General features: G+C 35.8%; 3 protein-coding genes across 3 annotated transcripts; all 3 read left to right on the top strand.

Moving 5' to 3' along the window:
- The first annotated feature begins 4,592 nt into the window (after positions 1–4,592).
- On the top strand, positions 4,593–5,900 carry LOC109160421. The gene has a single exon (XM_019308716.1). The coding sequence runs from the start codon at positions 4,593–4,595 to the stop codon at positions 5,898–5,900; it is 1,308 nt and encodes a 435-aa protein (XP_019164261.1).
- Positions 5,901–6,746: 846 nt separating this feature from the next.
- Positions 6,747–7,739, top strand: LOC109160420 (uncharacterized mitochondrial protein AtMg00810-like). Its single transcript, XM_019308715.1, has one exon. The coding sequence runs from the start codon at positions 6,747–6,749 to the stop codon at positions 7,737–7,739; it is 993 nt and encodes a 330-aa protein (XP_019164260.1).
- A 1,007-nt stretch (positions 7,740–8,746) lies between these two features.
- Positions 8,747–9,292, top strand: LOC109160419 (uncharacterized mitochondrial protein AtMg00810-like). The gene has a single exon (XM_019308714.1). It carries the CDS (start codon positions 8,747–8,749, stop codon positions 9,290–9,292), a length of 546 nt encoding a protein of 181 aa, XP_019164259.1.
- The last annotated feature ends 10,876 nt before the right edge of the window (positions 9,293–20,168 follow it).

Below are 20,168 nucleotides of genomic sequence, written 5' to 3'. Positions count from 1 at the left end.
ATTGAGTGAATTTCATTTTTTGTCCTATTGTTATAGAAGCTTTTCCAATTTTAGTCCACCATAATTATTTTTGCCACATTGCGTCCACTATTATTAAAAGTGTTCCAATTTTAGTCTATTTTAAGATTTTTCGTGGACTAAAATTGGAACACTTTTAATAATAATGGACGCAATGTGACAAAAATAATTATGGTGGACTAAAATTGGAATGCCACCTATAACAGTAGGACCAAAAATAGAATTCACTCTAAAATATTTATTTCAAGGGTAAAAATATCCATTTAATATATCAGGGGAGAAATCGCAACTTTTATAATAATTAAGGGGCTAATGTGGATACATGAATAATTCAGGGGGGAAAAGTGCTATAAGCATATATATAATTTAGAAAAGTGACATTTTCCCTAATAATAATAATAATAATAATAATAATAATAATAATGTCAATACCTTATGGTCTGGCATGAAATGACTTCCAAATGAGAGTTGAGTTCATGGGTTTGAGTTCCAATGGGTGCGGTCTCTTTGTGCTTCGGTAAGTTGAGAAAATATTTATAAACAAATATACTACATTGTAACAGAGTCAGTAGTACTCAAATAATATAATAATAATAATAATAATAATAATAATAATAATAATAAATTATTATTATTATTATTATAATTAAATTACCAGCCAAAAAAACATTTATGACGTGTTTGGTTGGCATGAATTTCAATTCTTTTGCAATGAAATTCAGTATCCATGTCAATTACATTGTTCAATTGGAATGAATTGTAATTTAATTCCCTCAATTCAATGAATTGAAATTCATACTCGCCCCCATCTCCCTCCCCCATGAATTGGAATTCAACCTTAGAAAGGAAGGAAAAAAAATATTTAAATGGCATATTTACCCTTTATTATTATTATTATTATTATTATTATTATTATTATTATTATTATTATTATTAAGAGTAGTAGTAGTAGTAGTCATTAGTACTTAGTAGTACTAAAAAAAAATTTAAAAAAAAAATCTTTCATTCCAATCAGAACTCCTGTTAAAAAAAATGTGTTGAAAACCAGAAATGTGGATATATTGTAGTTGGAGTACAAAATTAGGAGATTACGTGCGCAGCTGACACATTTGACACCACCAAATCAATACAACTTATTTTTCTTGCAATAAATGCCAACTACGAACGTACAATATACACTTCACGTACCCTACACCTACACGGGCTACACGAACGTAGTTACGTACTCATCCATTTTTTCACATCACCTTCTTCTTCTTCTTCTTCTTCTTCTTCTTCTTCTTCTTCTTCTTCTTCTTCTTATTATTATTATTATTATTATTATTATTATTATTATTATTCACGAAAGTTCACAATACATCAATATTTTTCCATCATTTCACCGTCAAATTCTGTCATTGAGTTGTATCCTAGTGTCAATCAAGATACAAGGATCTTTCCATATATTTTACAACATTTAGAAATGCTAACAGGTCAAGCGAAATTAAGCAGGATTGAACACAGAATATAGATAATTAAAAAAATAACAAATAAATAGTTTCAATATAAACTTTTTAAATTTTTAATAAAGATGAAATGCATAATCTAGCCTTATGTAGATTTAATTGATTATAAAGAGGATAATGAGCGTCATTTCAATATTATTTCATACCAAAAAACTTTTATGCAGTGTGTGCATAGAAAAAAAAAAAAAAAAAAAAAAAAAAAGCAAAATGAATAACAATTATGATGAAGATGAATCACTGCATTTGGATGCAAACAAAAGAAACATGGGATTAAGCCAAATATATCTCAGCTTTGATTTTTTCTTTTTTTTTTTTTTTTTTTTCTTTTTCTGATCTGTTTTCCTCAATGCTCCATGAGTATGGAAGATGATCACATATACAACGACATCCAAAAAGAGAAGACCTAGCCAACTACAATCCTAGATCCTTAAACCCCTTAACCTAATTACACAATCCTTGCTACCAAATTAAAGTCTAAAACTTTTTTTTTTCCTGATAAATATATATAATGTTTTCAGTACTCCTCAAAACAAGCACCAATGTACAGTGTCAGCCGACAATTATCGTTGTCGTGGTCGTCGATCTTCATGGCTACCCTAGAAGCTAGAAGATGGAGGAGGTTGATGATCGTTCATGACCACCCATGTTGTCACCTTAATTTCCTCAAAAACCAAATTAAAAGTAGAGCAAAGAAGAGAAGAGAAAAGAAAAATAAATAAATAAATAGATTTTGGGTTCTAGCTAGGGCAACGAGGAGGAAGTAGTCAAACTTTGAAGCCCAATTTCGTTGTGTTTTCTGGAGGGACCGGAGGCCGGAATGGGGAACCTCTTGGGCAAGAAGTTGACGAAGTGGCCGCCGGAGCTCCGGTGAGTTCCGGGGCCGATCTTGAACACATTGACGCCGCTTCTGGAACCCACACAGCAACTCAAACTAAAGCTGAATATCAAAGCCAAACAAAGAAGCAGACCCAGACATCCTCTTCCGGCGCTGCAGCGCATGATCAACGACGACATGTATGTATTTTGAGGAAGAATTGAAGGGATCGGAGAGAGAGAGAGAGAGATTTGATTATTTTAAGGAGGAAAATGATGAGATGTTTGTTGTAGCGGTAGTAGTGGCCTGGGAAAGAAGGCTTTTAGAAAGGGTGATTTAATTGGATGGGTTAGAAAGGCAAGGCCGGGGAAGAAAAGGAGTGAATGACAGATTGACAGAAGAGAGAAGAGAGAGTTGTTTTCTTGTGTTTGTCAAATGGGTAAGAAAAGAAAGAGAAAATGAAGATCGAAATGGTGTGGTGTGTAGGGTTATGTCATGTTATGGTTAGGTGAAGGTTTGGTCCCGCGGTACCGCATTAATGTCCGTCCAACTAAACCCATTTCCCACTCCCCAGGCCAGGCCACCCTTTTACGACCCAATCTTCACTTTACGTTTATGTTTGTTACTCCAACATATACACATATATCTATATATCTTCGTCCCACGTACGCCAACTCCAATCGTTATACTCGTCCACAGTGCGTCCTATACACCGTTTTGAACTTTAATTTTAATGGCGATCGTTTGTTCAGTTCATCACGTTATAATTTTTTTTTTCTTTTTACTGTAAAGCATGTGTATGTATATTATGTTATACGTTTCTTTACATCATGTTATGCAATTTTGTACATTAAGCGTAAGGATTTTGTACCTGAAATCGATTAGTAGTTGTATAACACAAAATATATTGTGTGTCTTATTTTACGAATTTATGTCTTGTATTATAAAATTATGTGCCTATAGGACATAAATTATTTACTTAAATCAGATTTCAAAATAAAATAGAAAACATGTGTATGTATCTCGTGTTATGCGTTTCTGTACATCATTTTACGCAATTTTGTACATTAAGCATAAGAATTCTGTACCTGAAATATATTAAAATTTGTGTTGAAACATGAGAAACGAGAAGTTACGGAGTCTGTTAAAGCTTAAACATCAAACGACGTCGTTTTGATCCCGGATCCACAATGTTATGTGGACCCTGGTCCATGGTATAAATTGTCCGCCAACTCCATCTCCTCTCTCTTTCTTTATCAAGCTAGCTCACTCCCTTTTCATTACCATGAGATTAAAATAGTCAGAACAATGATCGTGTTCAAATTTACTAGATATATCTCATTTTTATTATGTTGATGAAGTGATGCAAGCTGAATATGGTGAAGTGGTGCATCATGCTGTATGGACACAAGCTGCAACAACACAAGCTTTCCAGAGAAGGGCTTTTAAGTCTTTTCACACCTTAGTTAGTTATAACCGTTTTTGGTTCCTTCTTATAGTGCTTTCCTTCTTCTTCTTCTGAATGTAATGCTACATACATATCCTTCCATCTTTCCAGTTGACATCTCAATCAATGCTTCCTCTTTTCCCTTTCACCTTGTTGTTCATATGATCCAAGATAACTCATCATGGTATCAGAGCTTCGCAGAAGCTACGCCGGAGCCGTAATAGTGGGAGCAGACGGCAACGGAAATGGATCGGAACATGCAAGAGCAGGAGCCTCCTCAGCTTCAACCAATCATACACGGTGAAATGATGATTTTGATGACCCGCTGTACTTACACATTACGGAAAATCCGAACTTATGCCTTGTTTCACCTCCATTAACCGAGCTCAACTACTCATCTTGGAGTAGATCAATGAGGATAGCCCTGGAGGTTAAGAACAAGTTCGAATTTGCGACTGGGAGCATTCCGAGTCCAGCAGAGAATGATCCGAAGATCGGATCATGGAGGAGATGCAATCGCATTGTGAGTTCATGGATTTTGAAGTCCATCAGTCCTAACATAGCAGAGAGCGTAATGTACTTCGATAAAGCCTCGGATATATGGAGTGAACTACAGAAGAGGTACTCACAATCTGATTCACACAAGATCTCTGAAGTTCAGAATCAAATTTTCAGGAGTGTTCAGGGAAGTATGACAGTGAATAAATATTTTACCAAGAGCAATGTTCTTTGGCAACAGATGAATGCTCTAAGGCCCTTATTGATGTGTGAATGTGTGCCTAAGTGCTCCTGTACTCTAATGAGTAGAATGCAGAAGCAAAGAGAAGAGGATTATGTGATCCGATTCCTAGAAGGTCTGAATGAGGATTATGAAACCATTAAGTCTGGAGTATTGGTTATGGATCCAATTCCAGAAATGGAGAAGGTGCTCAATATGACCTTGAAAGTTGAGAGGAAGATCAAAGGCTTTATCAGTCAGAAGTGCAATGACTTAATCCAATCCAATGCAGTTTACAATGATCAGACTCAAACTGCAGAGGAACATCCATTGTTGGCAGTAGCAGCATCCAACAACAGAAAGAAATTCACAGGCAATGGAGGGAAAAATGTTCCAAAATGTACCTTCTGTGGCATGCTTGGGCATACAGTTGAGAAATTCTATAAAAAGCATGGCTATCCCCCAGGGTGGGTTGCAGGTTATAAGTCCAAGAATAAACAAGTTCAGGACACACAACACTCTTCAAATGCAGCTGTAAACCAAGCAGGTGATATAGGGATTTCTGCTGATCAGTTTCAAAAGCTTCTTTCTCTTTTGCAGAATCAAAATAAGGGGAATCAATCTTCTAGCAATGCTGCTGTGACTATTGCTGGTTCAGGAGTCAAACCTAGCTTCAAAGACTCCGTGGAGGCTCCCAGTGAAGGTAGAACTACCTCCAATCCTTCTCTTAATGTTGTAATGAATACAGATGATTTTTGGATAGTGGACTCAGGGGCCACAGACCATATTACCTGCTCATTAGATTATTTTGATGCATATGAGAGGGTTCAGGGAATATCTGTTAAGCTACCTAATGGGGAGATTGTGAGTGTAACTCACATTGGACAGATAAGGCTTAATCAGAATATCCTGTTGACAAATGTGTTGTACATTCCATCTTTTACCTTCAACATTATCTCTGCAAGTAAATTGACGAAGCAGTCAGGCTGTAGATTGGTTTTAGAAGCTGATTCTTGTGCTGTCCAGGCTCATCTTGGAACAATGGATGGTTTTGCTAGGCAGAGAGATGGATTATACTTGGTCAGTGATCCTCCTGTTAAGAAGAAAGCTCATTCTCCTATTCTAAATGAGTTCCAGTGTAATTCCTTGTCTTTAGAAGTATGGCATAATAGATTGGGTCACTATCCCATCAATAAGATTTCTGTTTTGAATGGAATAAAACATACTGCTTCTCATAAATGTGATGATTTAGTTTGTGATGCCTGTCATTTTGCTAAACACAGAAGATCTTCTTTCCAACTAGCATGTCCAGGTCTGAGCATTGTTTTGACCTTATCCACATGGATGTCTGGGGTCCTTTTGCTATGGCATCTCTCAAAGGAGAACACTATTTTCTAACCATTGTGGATGACCATAGCAGGTTTACTTGGTTGCATATGATGGCAAGTAAATCAGAAGTCAGGACTATATTTCAAGACTTTTATAATCATGTTTGCACTCAGTTTTCAGTCAAAATTAAAACCATAAGGACTGATAATGGTACTGAGTTCTTAATGAGAACTTTTCGTAATGAAAAAGGCATAGTTCATCAAAGATCCTGTGTGTATACTCCCCAACAGAATGGGGTGGCAGAGAGGAAACACCAACACATATTGAATGTAGCTAGGTCCTTGAGGTTTCAATCAGCCTTACCTATGAATTTTTGGGGTCACTTTAGTTTGCAGACTTGATCAGGTGTGTCACTCTCAAAACCTGGAGGCAACACCATATAGACTTCCTCATCAAGATCACCATGCAAGAAAGCATTATTGATATCAAGTTGTTGAATGTCCCAACCCTTGATAACTGCCAAAGCTAGAAAAGTCTTGATAGTAGTCATCCTAGCTACAGGAGAGAAAGTGTCAATATAATCCACCCCAAACTGTTGAGTATAGCCTTTTGCAACCAACCTTGCCTTATACCTCTCTATTGAGCCATCTGATTTGTGTTTCACCTTGTAAACCCACCTACAACCAATTGGTGATTTTCCAGTAGGCAACTTTGTAAGGGTCCATGTGTCATTCTGAATTAGGGCCTCTATCTCAGCTTGCATAGCCTTCCTCCATGCCTCATGTTGTACTGCTTCATGGTAGGACTGTGGCTCATGTGCAGAAGTAATAGAAGAAACACAAAACTTGTGAGCAGAAGACAACTTGTCATAGGAATAATGCTTTCTTGCATGGTGATCTTGATGAGGAAGTCTATATGGTGTTGCCTCCAGGTTTTGAGAGTGACACACCTGATCAAGTCTGCAAACTAAAGAGGTCCTTATATGGTTTGAAACAGGCTAGTAGGCAATGGAATGCCAAGCTAACAAAAGCCCTACAAGTTGATGGTTTCCAACAGTCCTCTGCTGATCCTTCTTTATTTACCAAAGCTGTGGACAACTCATTCATAGCTTTGCTTATATATGTAGATGACATTCTGGTGGCAGGAACAGACTCAAAGCAAATACAAGGTCTAAAACAGATGTTGGATGACTCTTTCAAGATTAAAGATCTTGGCCAGCTCAATTACTTTCTGGGAATTGAGGCTATTAGGAGTCCTAATGGTCTTAACCTGTGTCAAAGAAAATACACCTTGGACATCCTACAAGAAAATGGCTTTCTTGATGCTAAGCCTGCAAAGACACCATGCTCTCAGAGCCACAAACTTACAAGTACTGATGGCATTCTCCTGCATAAACCTGAAATTTTTAGGAGATTAGTTGGTAAACTTCTATATTTGACTAACACAAGGCCTGATATTGCCTATGCTGTCCAACAGCTATCTCAGTATGTGGATAAACCAAGGGATACACAACTAGCAGCAGCTCATAGGGTATTAAGATACCTCAAAGGCTCCCCAGGCAAAGGGCTGTTCTATTCTTCTGCTTCTCAGATCAAGCTGCAAGGTTTTTCAGACTCAGATTGGGCAAATTGCACAGAAACAAGGAAATCCATAACAGGCTACTGCATTTACCTTGGCAACTCTCTTGTTTCATGGAAGACAAAGAAACAAGCCACAGTTTCAAAGTCTTCATCTGAGGCTGAGTATAGGGCATTAGCCTCCACATTTTGTGAAATACAATGGCTTATATATCTCCTAACAGACTTGAATATACAATGCAGTAGCCCTATTGCCTTGTTTTGTGACAACAGATCAGCTGTGGCAATAGGGGAGAATCATGTCTTTCATGAAAGGACAAAGCACATATAAATTGACTGCCATATAGTCAAGCAGAAAGTCCATCAAGGAGTCATAAAGCTGATGAGCATTCCTTCTCATAAGCAGATAGTTGATGGATTTACCAAACCTCTGCCTATTGCTCTATTTGAAACTTTTCATGCTAAGCTGGGCCTTCAAGATCTTCATGCTCCAGCTTACGGGGGGGGGGGGGTGATGAAGTGATGCAAGCTGAATATGGTGAAGTGGTGCATCATGCTGTATGGACACAAGCTGCAACAACACAAGCTTTCCAGAGAAGGGCTTTTAAGTCTTTTCACACCTTAGTTAGTTATAACCGTTTTTTGTTCCTTCTTATAGTGCTTTCCTTCTTCTTCTTCTTCTGAATGTAATGCTACATACATATCCTTCTATCTTTCCAGTTGACATCTCAATCAATGCTTCCTCTTTTCCCTTTCACCTTGTTGTTCATATGATCCAAGATAACTCATCATATGTCAAGTGAATATATAATATAGATATTAATAAGATTATATGGCAGTTCAATTGACTCATTAATAACCCAAACAATAAGTTTAGCAGACGCTTAAGTAGACCTGACAATTATGGATATGATTCATTAACACGACTTGAAACTTGCTAACAAAACGTGTCTATCGTGTCAACCCGTTTAACCCGTTAACAAATCGTGTTCGTGTTAAAAATTTGAACCCGTTAACCATAACGTGTCGTGTTCGTATTTAGCCTTATCGTGTTCGTGTCGTTATCGTGTCGACCTGTTAACGAACCCGTATACACGAATTGCCAGGTCTACGCCTAAGAGCCAAATCCATCAAAATCTTCCCAATTAACTTATGGGGGAAGTTTATGTTGATTTGCTCACAGGGAATAATTCAAAATTTCTTGAGCAATTTGTGAATGTGTTGTCTAAGCGATTTGCACTTAAGGATCTTGGACCGCTGCATAATTTTTTGGGTGTTGATGTTGTTCCGACTACCTCTGGTTTATTTTTGTCGTAGGCACAATATATTTCTGAAATCATGGCTAAATTTAAGATGGATGTTGCGAAGGAGGTTTCTACACCCATGCATGCTTCAAATACTTTACCGCAGGCTACTTCCTCATATACTGTGGATGCGTCTAGTTTCCGTTGTTTGATTGCACTATTGCAATACTTGGGGATTACAGGACCAGATGTTTCTTTTGCTGTTAATCGTCTCTCTCAGTTCATGCATGCTCCTACAGCTTCTCATTGGTCAGCTGCAAAACGGATCTTGCGCTACCTCAAAGAGATGATGTGCCATGGTTTGTTTCTAAAAAGTGGTTCATCTCTTGACTTGATAGCGTTTTCCGATTCAGATTGGGGTGGTTCTTCTACCTCTGGTCGTTTTACCACAGCTTACATATTGTATCTTGGCAGCAATATTATCTCTTGGAAATCCACACGTCAAAAGTCAGTGTCTCGTTCTTCTACGGAAGCCGAGTATCGCGCTCTGGCTAATGCTGCTGCAAAGATATTATGGATTCAGAACCTGCTACGCGAATTGAGAAATCCATTATGTCGTCCTACTGTGTTATTTTGTTAAAATCTTAATGCCACTTATGTTTGTCAGAATCTTGTTTTCCACTCCTGAATGAAACATCTATCATTAGTTTTTTTTTTTTTTGTTCGTGAGTTGGTAGCTAATGGGGCCTTGGTCGTTTGACATGTGTCTTCGAAGTATCAAATTGCTTATATCCTTACAAAGCCTTTGGGGCGTGCCTTGATTCAACATTTTCATTTTTACCCTTCTACCAAGCCATTTTATTTTCAGCTTACCCTAGGGTTTTGTGCCCTACTATTTAAACATCCTTAGTGTAGCTTTGTCTCCCCATTCTCCCATTTGCTTATTCATTCATTCATCAGAGAACATCTAGCTAGCTTAGGAGACTCATGTTTTGGCAGTAAGTTTCTTCTCCCTTCTTTTCTTTCTTCTTCTTCTCCTTCATTTCTTCTCTCCCTAGTTTCTAATCACAGTAAATGTGTATGTATATATGTGTTGTGGGTTGTGTGATCTTGAAGTCCTAGATGGGGAAGGAGGAGAGCAAGTTTGAAGTTATAGAGGATGAATTCTTGCTTGTTGAGGCTAGAAGCTTGAGGTATAACCCATGGAAACCCAAAACCTAGCTATTTACCCATAAAATCTGTGAATGTTTGTTACATTTTTATATGTTGATGTTTGATGCCTGATATTGTTGAAATGTGTAGTGTTTTATTGTTTATATGATGTGGTTTTGATGCCTTGTTGCTATAATGATGTTATGTGATGTTTGGGTGTATTGCGAGGTTTGAAAATGGAGGTTCTCGCCATGTTTGTGTTGCAGGGAAGTTTCTTCCTCATCCTCGAGTTTGGCCTAACGGAGCCAACCAACGGATCCAAGTGGGATCTATTGGAAAGCTTCGCTAGAGGGCGGAACTGAGTGGCGGACCTTCTCGTGATTCGCCACTCAGCGCTGTGTCTTGATGGAAGCAAGTGACGGAGCCCTTCAAGCCCCGTCACTTAGCTCCGCCAGGTCATTGTGTGGGCAGGGCCCTTTGAGGCTCAGCCCAGTGTTGGTCGTTCCAGATCGGGAATCGTGGCCCCGTGAGGCTCGGAGACTCGGGACCATTACGAGATGTTTGTATGAAATGTGCTTATTTGATTTGTGAGTAAAATCCATTTTCAACCAAAATATGAGGTACTATTTTACTAAGTGTAATTTAGGCATATTTGACTGTGAATATTAAGTATGTGATGACTTTGGTGGTTTATCATGATTTGATGAAGGATTTGCTTAAGTTCTCAACTTATATTACTTAGTTGCATTGAAGAGTGAGTTGGCATGATTACATGACCATTTATGCATGGGTTATTATCCCACTATCACCTATACCCAAACCTATGCTTTAAACTATGTACCTATTTTTGAAAGGCCTATACTAGTGCCTTAAAACTCTTTTTAAAATCTATATATGTACATTCATATTTACTTACATATTCTCTTTAAAAAACATATATGATATTAATGATCTCCATTTTGGAAAAGAATGGTTTTCAAAAGCTTATACCACCCTATTTTCAAAGTATGAGGAAAAATATATATTTTTGGAGGACCCGATTGGACTACGGTCCCTTCGGCAGAAATGATGGAATGAAATGATGAAAAGAAATGATGAGGTGAGATCCGTTTGAGAATTCCCAGAAGGTTACTTGAAAAGAAATGATGAGGTGATATGATGAGAAAGAATGATTGAGAATAATTGATAATGATTGAGATTGATATGAGTTTCCTCCAATATTATTATAAAATCTATTTTCTTGAGCGTGAGAGTATTGATATAAATGATATACGATATATTTGGAAAACCATTTTTACTATGATACCCCATTTACTTATAATTATGAAAATGCACTTATTTTTTAACCTATTGAGGTTACTTATAATGGTGGTATAAAGCTAGTATTGTACATGATGGTTTTAATGAAATCGGGTCCACCATAAACCGAGTATACAATACGCAACTGAAGGAATTGACGTATTATTACCCAGGGCGCAAGGCCTGGTAAGAGCGCGAGCAAGCCCAACGAGGGGCCCGATGATAAGCCCAAGACGATATTACAAAGGGGATACGCTACAGGATAAGGGTGTAAGATTTTCCCTAATAATATATATTATATATTATATATTAGGGCCTTAATTAAGTGGTGCAAGTTGACTAGGCTTATTAAGTGGTCTGGTTGGACTTAATAACTAGTAGTTGTTAGTCAACCAAACTCTGTGCCTAATATAACCTGGATTGATGGGATACAGGATTATGGATTAGATAGCACATTCAGTTACGGTACTCAGACCGCTCAGTAGATACCGATACACCATCTAGGGTTCTGAGTCAGGTCTGAGACAAAACATGGCTGACGGTCTACCGTTAAGAGGCAACACAACAGGAACATCAACTATGGCTGGAGATCAACACGGCTACGCTTCCGCTATCATACGAGGTTAGGTTTCTCGTATACTATGGTTTATTATAGTTAGACTATTTAGATCTAACATTTGGTATCAGAGCCTTTATAATCTCTGTCTGGTTGATTGTTTTGCCTAAAACAATATTAAGTTAAGCTTTCATATACATCAAGTTTTTGTATATGTTTCATATATTAATTTGTTGAAATATACATACAAAATATATCAATTCAGTAATGATATAATTAAGCAATTTAGTATGTATGTTTTGAGTGAATTAATTAGTATTGATACTGCCTTAATTAATCTTAAGAGCCTAAAGCATAATTTTGAAATTATTTTCAACATTGTTAATCTTTACCACTGCCATGTTTTACCAATGAGCCGGTAATATGTCGTCGGTATTTTTGGGACTCTGGTTGTTCAATGGCTGCTAGGGTTAATCAAGAAGAAGATGGTGATGGATAATATTTGGGCCGGGTCAGGCCCATTGGGGCAGACCTGGTCCAATACTATTTAAAAAAAAAAAGCATCTTGGGCCTATTTGGTTTGTTATTTTAGGTTTGCTTTAGTTGATCCATCATCATATTTAGACTTCTTCTAGCTTAATTGTTCAGTTTAATTCCTCATTAATTTATTATTAAATTATCATTTAAATTTGGGCAAATATTAAGTTTTAAATTTGCTATTTGAATTTTAATTTAATATTAAAGTGTATATATTAAATTGCCTGAAGTATTGCAATTTATTTAGGATATATGGGTTAATAATATATTAATATACAAATCCAAACTTGCTACGTATATTCATAAATTATTGTTATAATTATACATTCTTAATAGCATGTATTAAAGTTGGATTTAGCATATTATTAACTCATAAATTCATTATTAAAATATCACTCAATTTTGGATCCTTAGGTCAATTTGAAGCATTATGGCCTATTAAGGTAGCTTGTTTTTGGTTTCCCCTTAATTTTGAACTCATTTTAGTTTTATGTGTCTCTGGGACTTTAGAACCTATTTTGAACAAGCTATTTGGGACCTATCTTGGGTCATTAAAGTATGGATCCTACCTTTTTGATTAATATTTTAATAATAATTATAGCTCCTTATAACATGTTTATTAAATTTTAATTATTACTAACTACTATATTTTAGTATTCATCGTTGGTAATAATATTAAGTTTTGGATCTACTTCAGTATTAGACCATTTTCCATCCATGTTATAATTCACTTGGGCCATTGAGATTTATGAGCCTAATTTGAGTGATTAGGTGCTATAATTATTGTCTTGGGCTGTTTTGAGACATTAAGGATTTAATGATTTAATTGTTATTTTGGCCATTAAGAATTATTACAAACTATTATTTAAGTTGATTAATTTTTAGGGCCTTATGGCAAAAGCAATATAGTTGGTATATTGTCTATATAATGGTAATTTGGTTATTACCTTAACTTTAGTCTCCCTAAGTATCATAATAGTCATGATTAATTATTATGTGATAAAATTGAGATTAGTATTTGACATCCCTTAATTACAGTTTTGCCACTTATTAAGCTAAATTCGGCATTATTAATTACTGTTATTAAGTTTAGGGGCTAATCTCATTTTATTACTTTTCATAATAATTATCATTTCATGGTAATCTGCTATATTTGGTACATTGGCATGATTACCACTTCATTTTACATGACTATTAATGTTGGTAATTAAGTCTTACCAATAAATTTTTTAACGTAACATTGGACGCTGCATCGAGTTTATTGACACCGATAGTGAAGATTGGGAGAATTCTGGAGTTTTTCTTCTCTTGTGGATCATCATCGTTGTTAGCGCAATGGAGAGATGCGGTTTGCATCATTAAGGTTAACCATTAATTATCTTTTACGGTTATTTTTGATAATTAGTGCTACAGTTATAGTTAAACCGCTAATTTGGACTAGTCACATATTTTATATTTAGAAAAAGGAAAACATTTAAAGGTGCATTACCATACTTTACTTTGTCGTTATTATTAATGTTAATAGTGATTATAATGTTACTTATTACTATTAATAATTAATGATTAATGATGACGTTAGTAGTTTTATGGTATTCAGATGTGTACCTTGAACTGTTTCCAAATAAATTTATGTGATAATACTCCAGTTCAGAAAATAATTTTCTGGACATTAATATTTTTCGGACTTCAAATTTTATTAAGTTTTCAAAATTTTATCTGAAAACATTTATAAGTGTTAGCGGTTTTGACCATTATTTTTCCATATTTAGTCTCCTACTTAATGTGATAATATTATTATGGCTATTTATTGCTATTTTGGTTATTTGCAATTTTGCCATTAATAATAATAATATTATCAACTGGGTTATGGAGAGTGATTTTGAATCAATTTAGTAATCTTGGATAAACATATTTTCTAGGCAATTGACTTTTGCCATTAATTCCATAATTCATTTAGTTCTTGGAATTATGATTTTAGTTCTGATTGCCCATGTTTGGTTAAGTATGAATATTTGGTATAAATTCATATTCTTTAGTTGGTTCATACTTTTTAGATTGTGTTATGCATTCGATCACATTAAGTGCATAATATTAAGTTTAATTATGCAATTAGGGTTTGTGAGATTTTAATTTACAAATGCTAGCATATCCTTTTGGTTTGATATTGTTTGAATTTGTAAATTCAGTTATTTCTCATAAATTTTATCTTTATGCATTAAAACATTTTCCCATGGGCTTACAGTTTAAAAAAATTTTAAAGTGTATATTCAGTACATTATTATTCAAAATGTTGGGTCTCTTTTGGTTTGGACTCATCGGTGTTTGAATATTAAGTTTATACTTTGAAATCTCATATTGTAAATTGCTTTAAGTTATGCAATTTAATTGGAGTATATGAGTTTAATTTTTTAATTTTATGCATATTTGTCCTAAGCATAATATTATGTTTTAAATTATGCAATTTTATTATGCCTTTAGCAATACATACTTTGAGATGGAATTATATTAGTTCCTATTTAAGTTGGACTTGTGCATAAACTTTAGTCGCGGTAGTGCCTGAATTTAAGCACGTTTAGTCCGCTATTTTTAGTTCACCATTTAAGCTTTAATCATAGGTGAACCCTACAGTTTTCTTTTTGGTGTCTACCCTACAGTTTTAGGTTCATACCCCCAAACAGTTATACATTAAGTATATATGAATCAGGGAGACATACTATTTTTAATGGCCATGATTTAAGAACATCTTGTGCCACTAGTCTCCTTAAATTGATACTCTATTTGAGGAATTGGTTTTCAGTGAGACTTAGTCTCTAACCACCTTTCCTTGAAGTATATTTAGATTTTTCCATCACAATCTGGTATAATCTGTTCATCAAAATTTTAAGTATTCCTTGCCAATGTGATTTGATTTCGGTTCATTAAAGAATAGCCAAAGCATCTTTAATTTACTGAAGTCTCTTAAGTTTTCAATCTTGGTTAATTAAGGAATAGCTACAGCATATTCAGCTACCTAAGATTATTAAGTTTTAATCACATAAAGTTTAGGCAAGGATTTGATAATTGTCTAGTGATCTTATAATTTTAATTTGGTTTGGGAGTAGCCACAACATCCTTAATCTGTTAAAATTATATATTAAGCGGTTTATTTTGATCACATAAAGTTTTTGACATATCATTTGTGATTAATTGTATGTAATATGATGAAATTTAGCCCACAGGCAATTTTGTTATATTTGTATAATTAATCAAGATGAAATACTGGACTACGGCCGTAATTTAGCCCACAGGCAATTATGTATCGGAATGTAGTTTAGTAGTTTTATCAGTGATGATATAAATAGATCAATTTATTTACTTTATTGTTATTTGTAAATAATTTCCAATTCTATCATGAAGTTTAGTTTTATGATGTAAACTTTAGATCTTATTTCTTAATTTGCCCACAGGGATTAAGAAAAGGAACATGATCTCTTAAGTTTTTTTATCATAATGATAGCAATGAGTCTTATTGACTAAAACTTTAGCCTACAGGCAAGTTTTATTTCATTTGATTCTTCAACTCATTTGATAATGGTTTCATCATAAATAAATTTTTTCAGTTGGATCTAATTGAGTAAAACTTTAGCCCACAGGCAAGTTTTATGTTACTAGATTCTTCTGGCTCTTTAGTAATTGTGAAAAATATTATCATAAGGGTTTCTTAATTGGGTTTAATAGAATTAAAACTTTAGCCCACAGGCAAGTTTTATGTCAATAAATCCCTTAACCCATTAGATAATAATTTTATCACAATTCTTAGAATTTATAAATTTAGTTCAATTATAATTCTAAGTTTCATGATTTGCATTGGCAAAACATGTTTTTCAGTCACTTCCCAAAATTTAGTCACTTCTATTAATTATTCCACGAATCTTGCTCGGTTCTTCGGACTAACTGTAGTAAGCTACGTGATTTGACATACATCTTTTGGATTCCAATAATGTTAAAATGTATCTTTTGAGCCAAATTCTACCTTGGTTTTGAAAGATGTATTTTGTTTTTTTTTTTTTTTAGTATGTCCAACTATGGTGGAGAAATATATCTTCATTATTTAGTTGAACTTTAATTGGAACCAAAATTGATTATTTAGTATGTCCAACTAATGGTGGGGAATTATGTCTTCATTTGTTAGTTGGTCAATAAATCAATTATGAGTATGTATATTATTAAGTTCATTTATTAATTTCGCTGAAGAATATTTTAATCAGTGGGAGTGATCATTTAGAAAATGATCATTAAGATATTCCACTAAAGTTTATGGATTTAAATGGCTTCATACATCCTAAATTTGATTGTATGTCAAACAATAAGTCCAAAATATTCCACAAGTATTAATCTTGTATTTGTTCATATAAATTCATAAGTTCAAATTATTGAACATTTGGTTGTGCAACATATTTCTGAAAATGTTGTAACAATATTAAGGAATTTATTAGAACAAAAGCATTTAACTTGTGGTGCACTGTAATTTAATAAATTCTTCAGTGCTTAATAGAGTCTTTAGTTTCTTCAAAATTGATCCTGGGCCATTTTGGTTTGTAAGGCTCAAAACAATTTTGTGGGACATATAAGTAAGACTCATTATGTTCAGTTCATTTAAAGTGAACATTGAAGTTATTTGGGGAATTATGGTGTATGATTATGATTCCAAATTTATGGACTTAGACCTTTGGTTTATTGTCTAAGTTTTTGGAATGTTTCTGTGACTTGACTATCTTTTGGCTATTTTTGATGAGTGGGAGTGACAGACGTGTCAACTCCAAGCTCTTAGCTGTTAGAGATAGTACTTAAAGTTAACTTATAAAGAAGTCATAGAATATAGTTAGCATTATGCTAACATTAAGAGATCTCTACTTAAGGTATGCTTATAAAGTTTTAGAGATCATACAGTGTACTCTTTTGTACAATTTGGATGCTTTTTCTCCTTCAGTTGTGCACATAATGTATTTTGAGAAACATCCCTTAAGGTACCGAGAATAAACATAGGGTTTGTTCATTAAGGACCTAAGTTGGAGAATTAAAATGCATGTGACCATAATGGATACTACTCTGATTAAATAGAGGACATATCACTATGATTCGTGTGTTTTGTTCTTTGATGAAGGTTGTGCTAGTACTTGCACCAAGTGGGAGAATGTAAGATTTTCCCTAATAATATATATTATATATTATATATTAGGGCCTTAATTAAGTGGTGCAAGTTGACTAAGCTTATTAAGTGGTCTGGTTGGACTTAATAACTAGTAGTTGTTAGTCAACCAAACTACAATATAACCTGGATTGATGGGATACAGGATTATGGATTAGATAGCACATTCAGTTACGGTACTCAGACCGCTCAGTAGATACCGATACACCATCTAGGGTTCTGAGTCAGGTCTGAGACAAAACATGGCTGAAGGTCTACCGTTAAGAGGCAACACAACAGGAACATGAACTATGGCTGGAGATCAACACGGCTACGCTTCCGCTATCATACGAGGTTAGGTTTCTCGTATACTATGGTTTATTACAGTTAGACTATTTAGATCTAACAAAGGGAATCAGACAATAAGTTTGGGGATAACTAAATGGCGGTGCCCGGGGTTGATCCCGTGATCAGCTGTTGTGCATAGGCAGATTCTAACCACTCTGTCTAGTGATACCTCGCTGTCCCCCCCCCCCCCTTACGGATCGCGTCCCCCTCCCCTTTTATACTAGAAGTAGGATCCTTCATGACCGCCCACGTGTGCAGTATTCGCGCTTCCCTTCCTGCGCCATACACGTGTCACCCCTCTCCGCACATCTTTATCGCACTTCGAGAGCTAATACTACTCTCACGCGCATTCCGCGCTGATCCACGTACGTACACCCCATGCATGCAAGCAGCCGCCATCCTGCACGTATCTCTTCGTGCGGCTATCCCATGTGTTTGTGGGCTTGCATATTAGCCCCTTCCTCTTGGGCCTGCACTGTGACACCCCTTAAATCCAAAATCTATTTAAAGATTAATTAGATAATTAATCCTAGCTTAATTGGTAATTTATTCCGAAAATCCTGAAAATTCAATAGTCGGAGGACTAGAAATTGACTAGTCAATCCAAGTCAAAGAGTTGTACTCTATGCTTTATGAATTGTTCCCTTGTCTCCTTACTCTTCCCACTTTAGTAAGGGTAAAGAAGTCTTTTCACCTTATGTTTGTGCCCCAAGCTAACCTAGCATCATCCTTCATTTCATTTCCCTAACACCCTAAACACAAAAGCTTCACCTTCGCTCTAGAAAATTGTTAGCTTCTTCTTCAAGCCAAGTTTTGGGCAATCCTAGATTCTACAAGTTGGTCTCCAAGATTCAAACTTTCTTAACCTTGAGCATAAGGGAGGGTAAGATCGTTGATCTCTTGGTGTTTTTAGTGTCTTTTTAGATGTCTTTTTCTAAAGGTGGAATCTTTGTTGTCTATTGGTGTGTTTATGAAGTTGGAGTTGAAGGAGAGCTTTGAGAGAAAGCTTTAAGGGTGTGAAAAGTGAAGGTTTAGGCTACAAGAGGTAACCCATGCTTTACAAAATCTATTTTCTTACCTATATGATGATTTCTTGACTTCTACTTGTGATTTTTGCTATGAAATGTGAGATTTGATGCATTGTCTTGTGAGAATGCATATCTAGAGCTTGTTATTAGGATTCTTGTATGCCATTGCTTGGATATTTCTTGGATTCAAGTCATATTGTTGTATTGTGTGAGATTTTGGGTGTTTTGGACTTGGTGTTGAAAATTCCCGAAGGGATTATATTTGGTACAGGTTGGTACCCGCGGGCGGAACGGCGGGCAGTGGCCTACCCGACGCCCCACCCGTGGGGTACACCTCTCGTGGGCAATGGTACCCGCGGGCGGAACCACGGGTGGAGGTCCACCCGTGGCCCCACCCGCGGGGTACATGTTGGTGGTTGTTCAGGGATTTGTTCCCAGTGATTCTTTTGACTCGGTAATTGATGTTCTGACCTCCCGATGTTGTTTTGTAGGGCTATTTGAGTGTTTTCTTGATGTTTCGTATGTCTAGAACGGTATGTTAGGAATCCATGTAGGATTTGGTGTCTTGAATCGTGCTAAGTGTTCAACTTTGTGATTCGTTGGACCATGATGAGTCTTGTATGTTCTACGGAACTATGTTTGGTTTAGCCGTTTGATAAGCATGCTAGTTTGATGTTGAAATGCTAGCGTGTGCGGTTTGTTCTTTCCTTTTGAGGATGGCAACTTGTGTTGACCATCGTTTGGAGTCGGATTGTAATCCTTCCTTGTTGAGTATGGTTTCATATCTTTGTTGTGATCCATTGATTGATTCCTGTGATAAAAATGCGTGTATTGGTTATACCTTGATTGCACGGTTAATGGTATGGGACATTAATCACCAAGGTACAGATGTGGTCCTTGTGGTGGCCATGAAATGAAATTGGAGTTGTAATCTGAGCTTTAGGCTCACTTGTTGGAGATTGTGAATGAAATGAACGGTACCCTCGTGTACTATGTGTTGGTGGAAATGTTGGAGATTGTCGGAGTGGGGACGACGGTCCTCGGAGGCATAAGGTTGGACTTTGGAGTACAGGGGTCCTGGAGGTAATGGTTGGAACTGTAATAAGGTCGGGGGTAGCCATAAGGTTGGAACAGGGCATAAGGTTGGAACATGTGACATGTAGTGTCACGGTGGCATGTAGTTGCCAATATGTGAATGTCTATCCTCTTCTGAATAACATGTCGGGTGGTATTCTACTTTGTGATCAGTAGAATACACCTCGAGTTGTACTTGTTTACTGTTGATTGTCCTTGTTGTTAGAAATATATTGTAATAGATTTTGATATACCAAGTTGTATTTTAGAATCCCCAATTTTATTTGTTAAGTCTAGGCGTGTCATAGACCATTAATGTAACACCCCCTAAAAACATGCTATTTAAAAGCCTTAA

The sequence above is a fragment of the Ipomoea nil genome, unplaced genomic scaffold (genome assembly GCF_001879475.1).
Source record: "Ipomoea nil cultivar Tokyo-kokei standard unplaced genomic scaffold, Asagao_1.1 scaffold2846, whole genome shotgun sequence".
Taxonomy (NCBI): Eukaryota; Viridiplantae; Streptophyta; class Magnoliopsida; order Solanales; family Convolvulaceae; genus Ipomoea; species Ipomoea nil.
The sequence above is the reverse complement of the archived record's forward strand: the minus strand, read 5'-3'. Positions and strand labels throughout refer to the sequence as shown.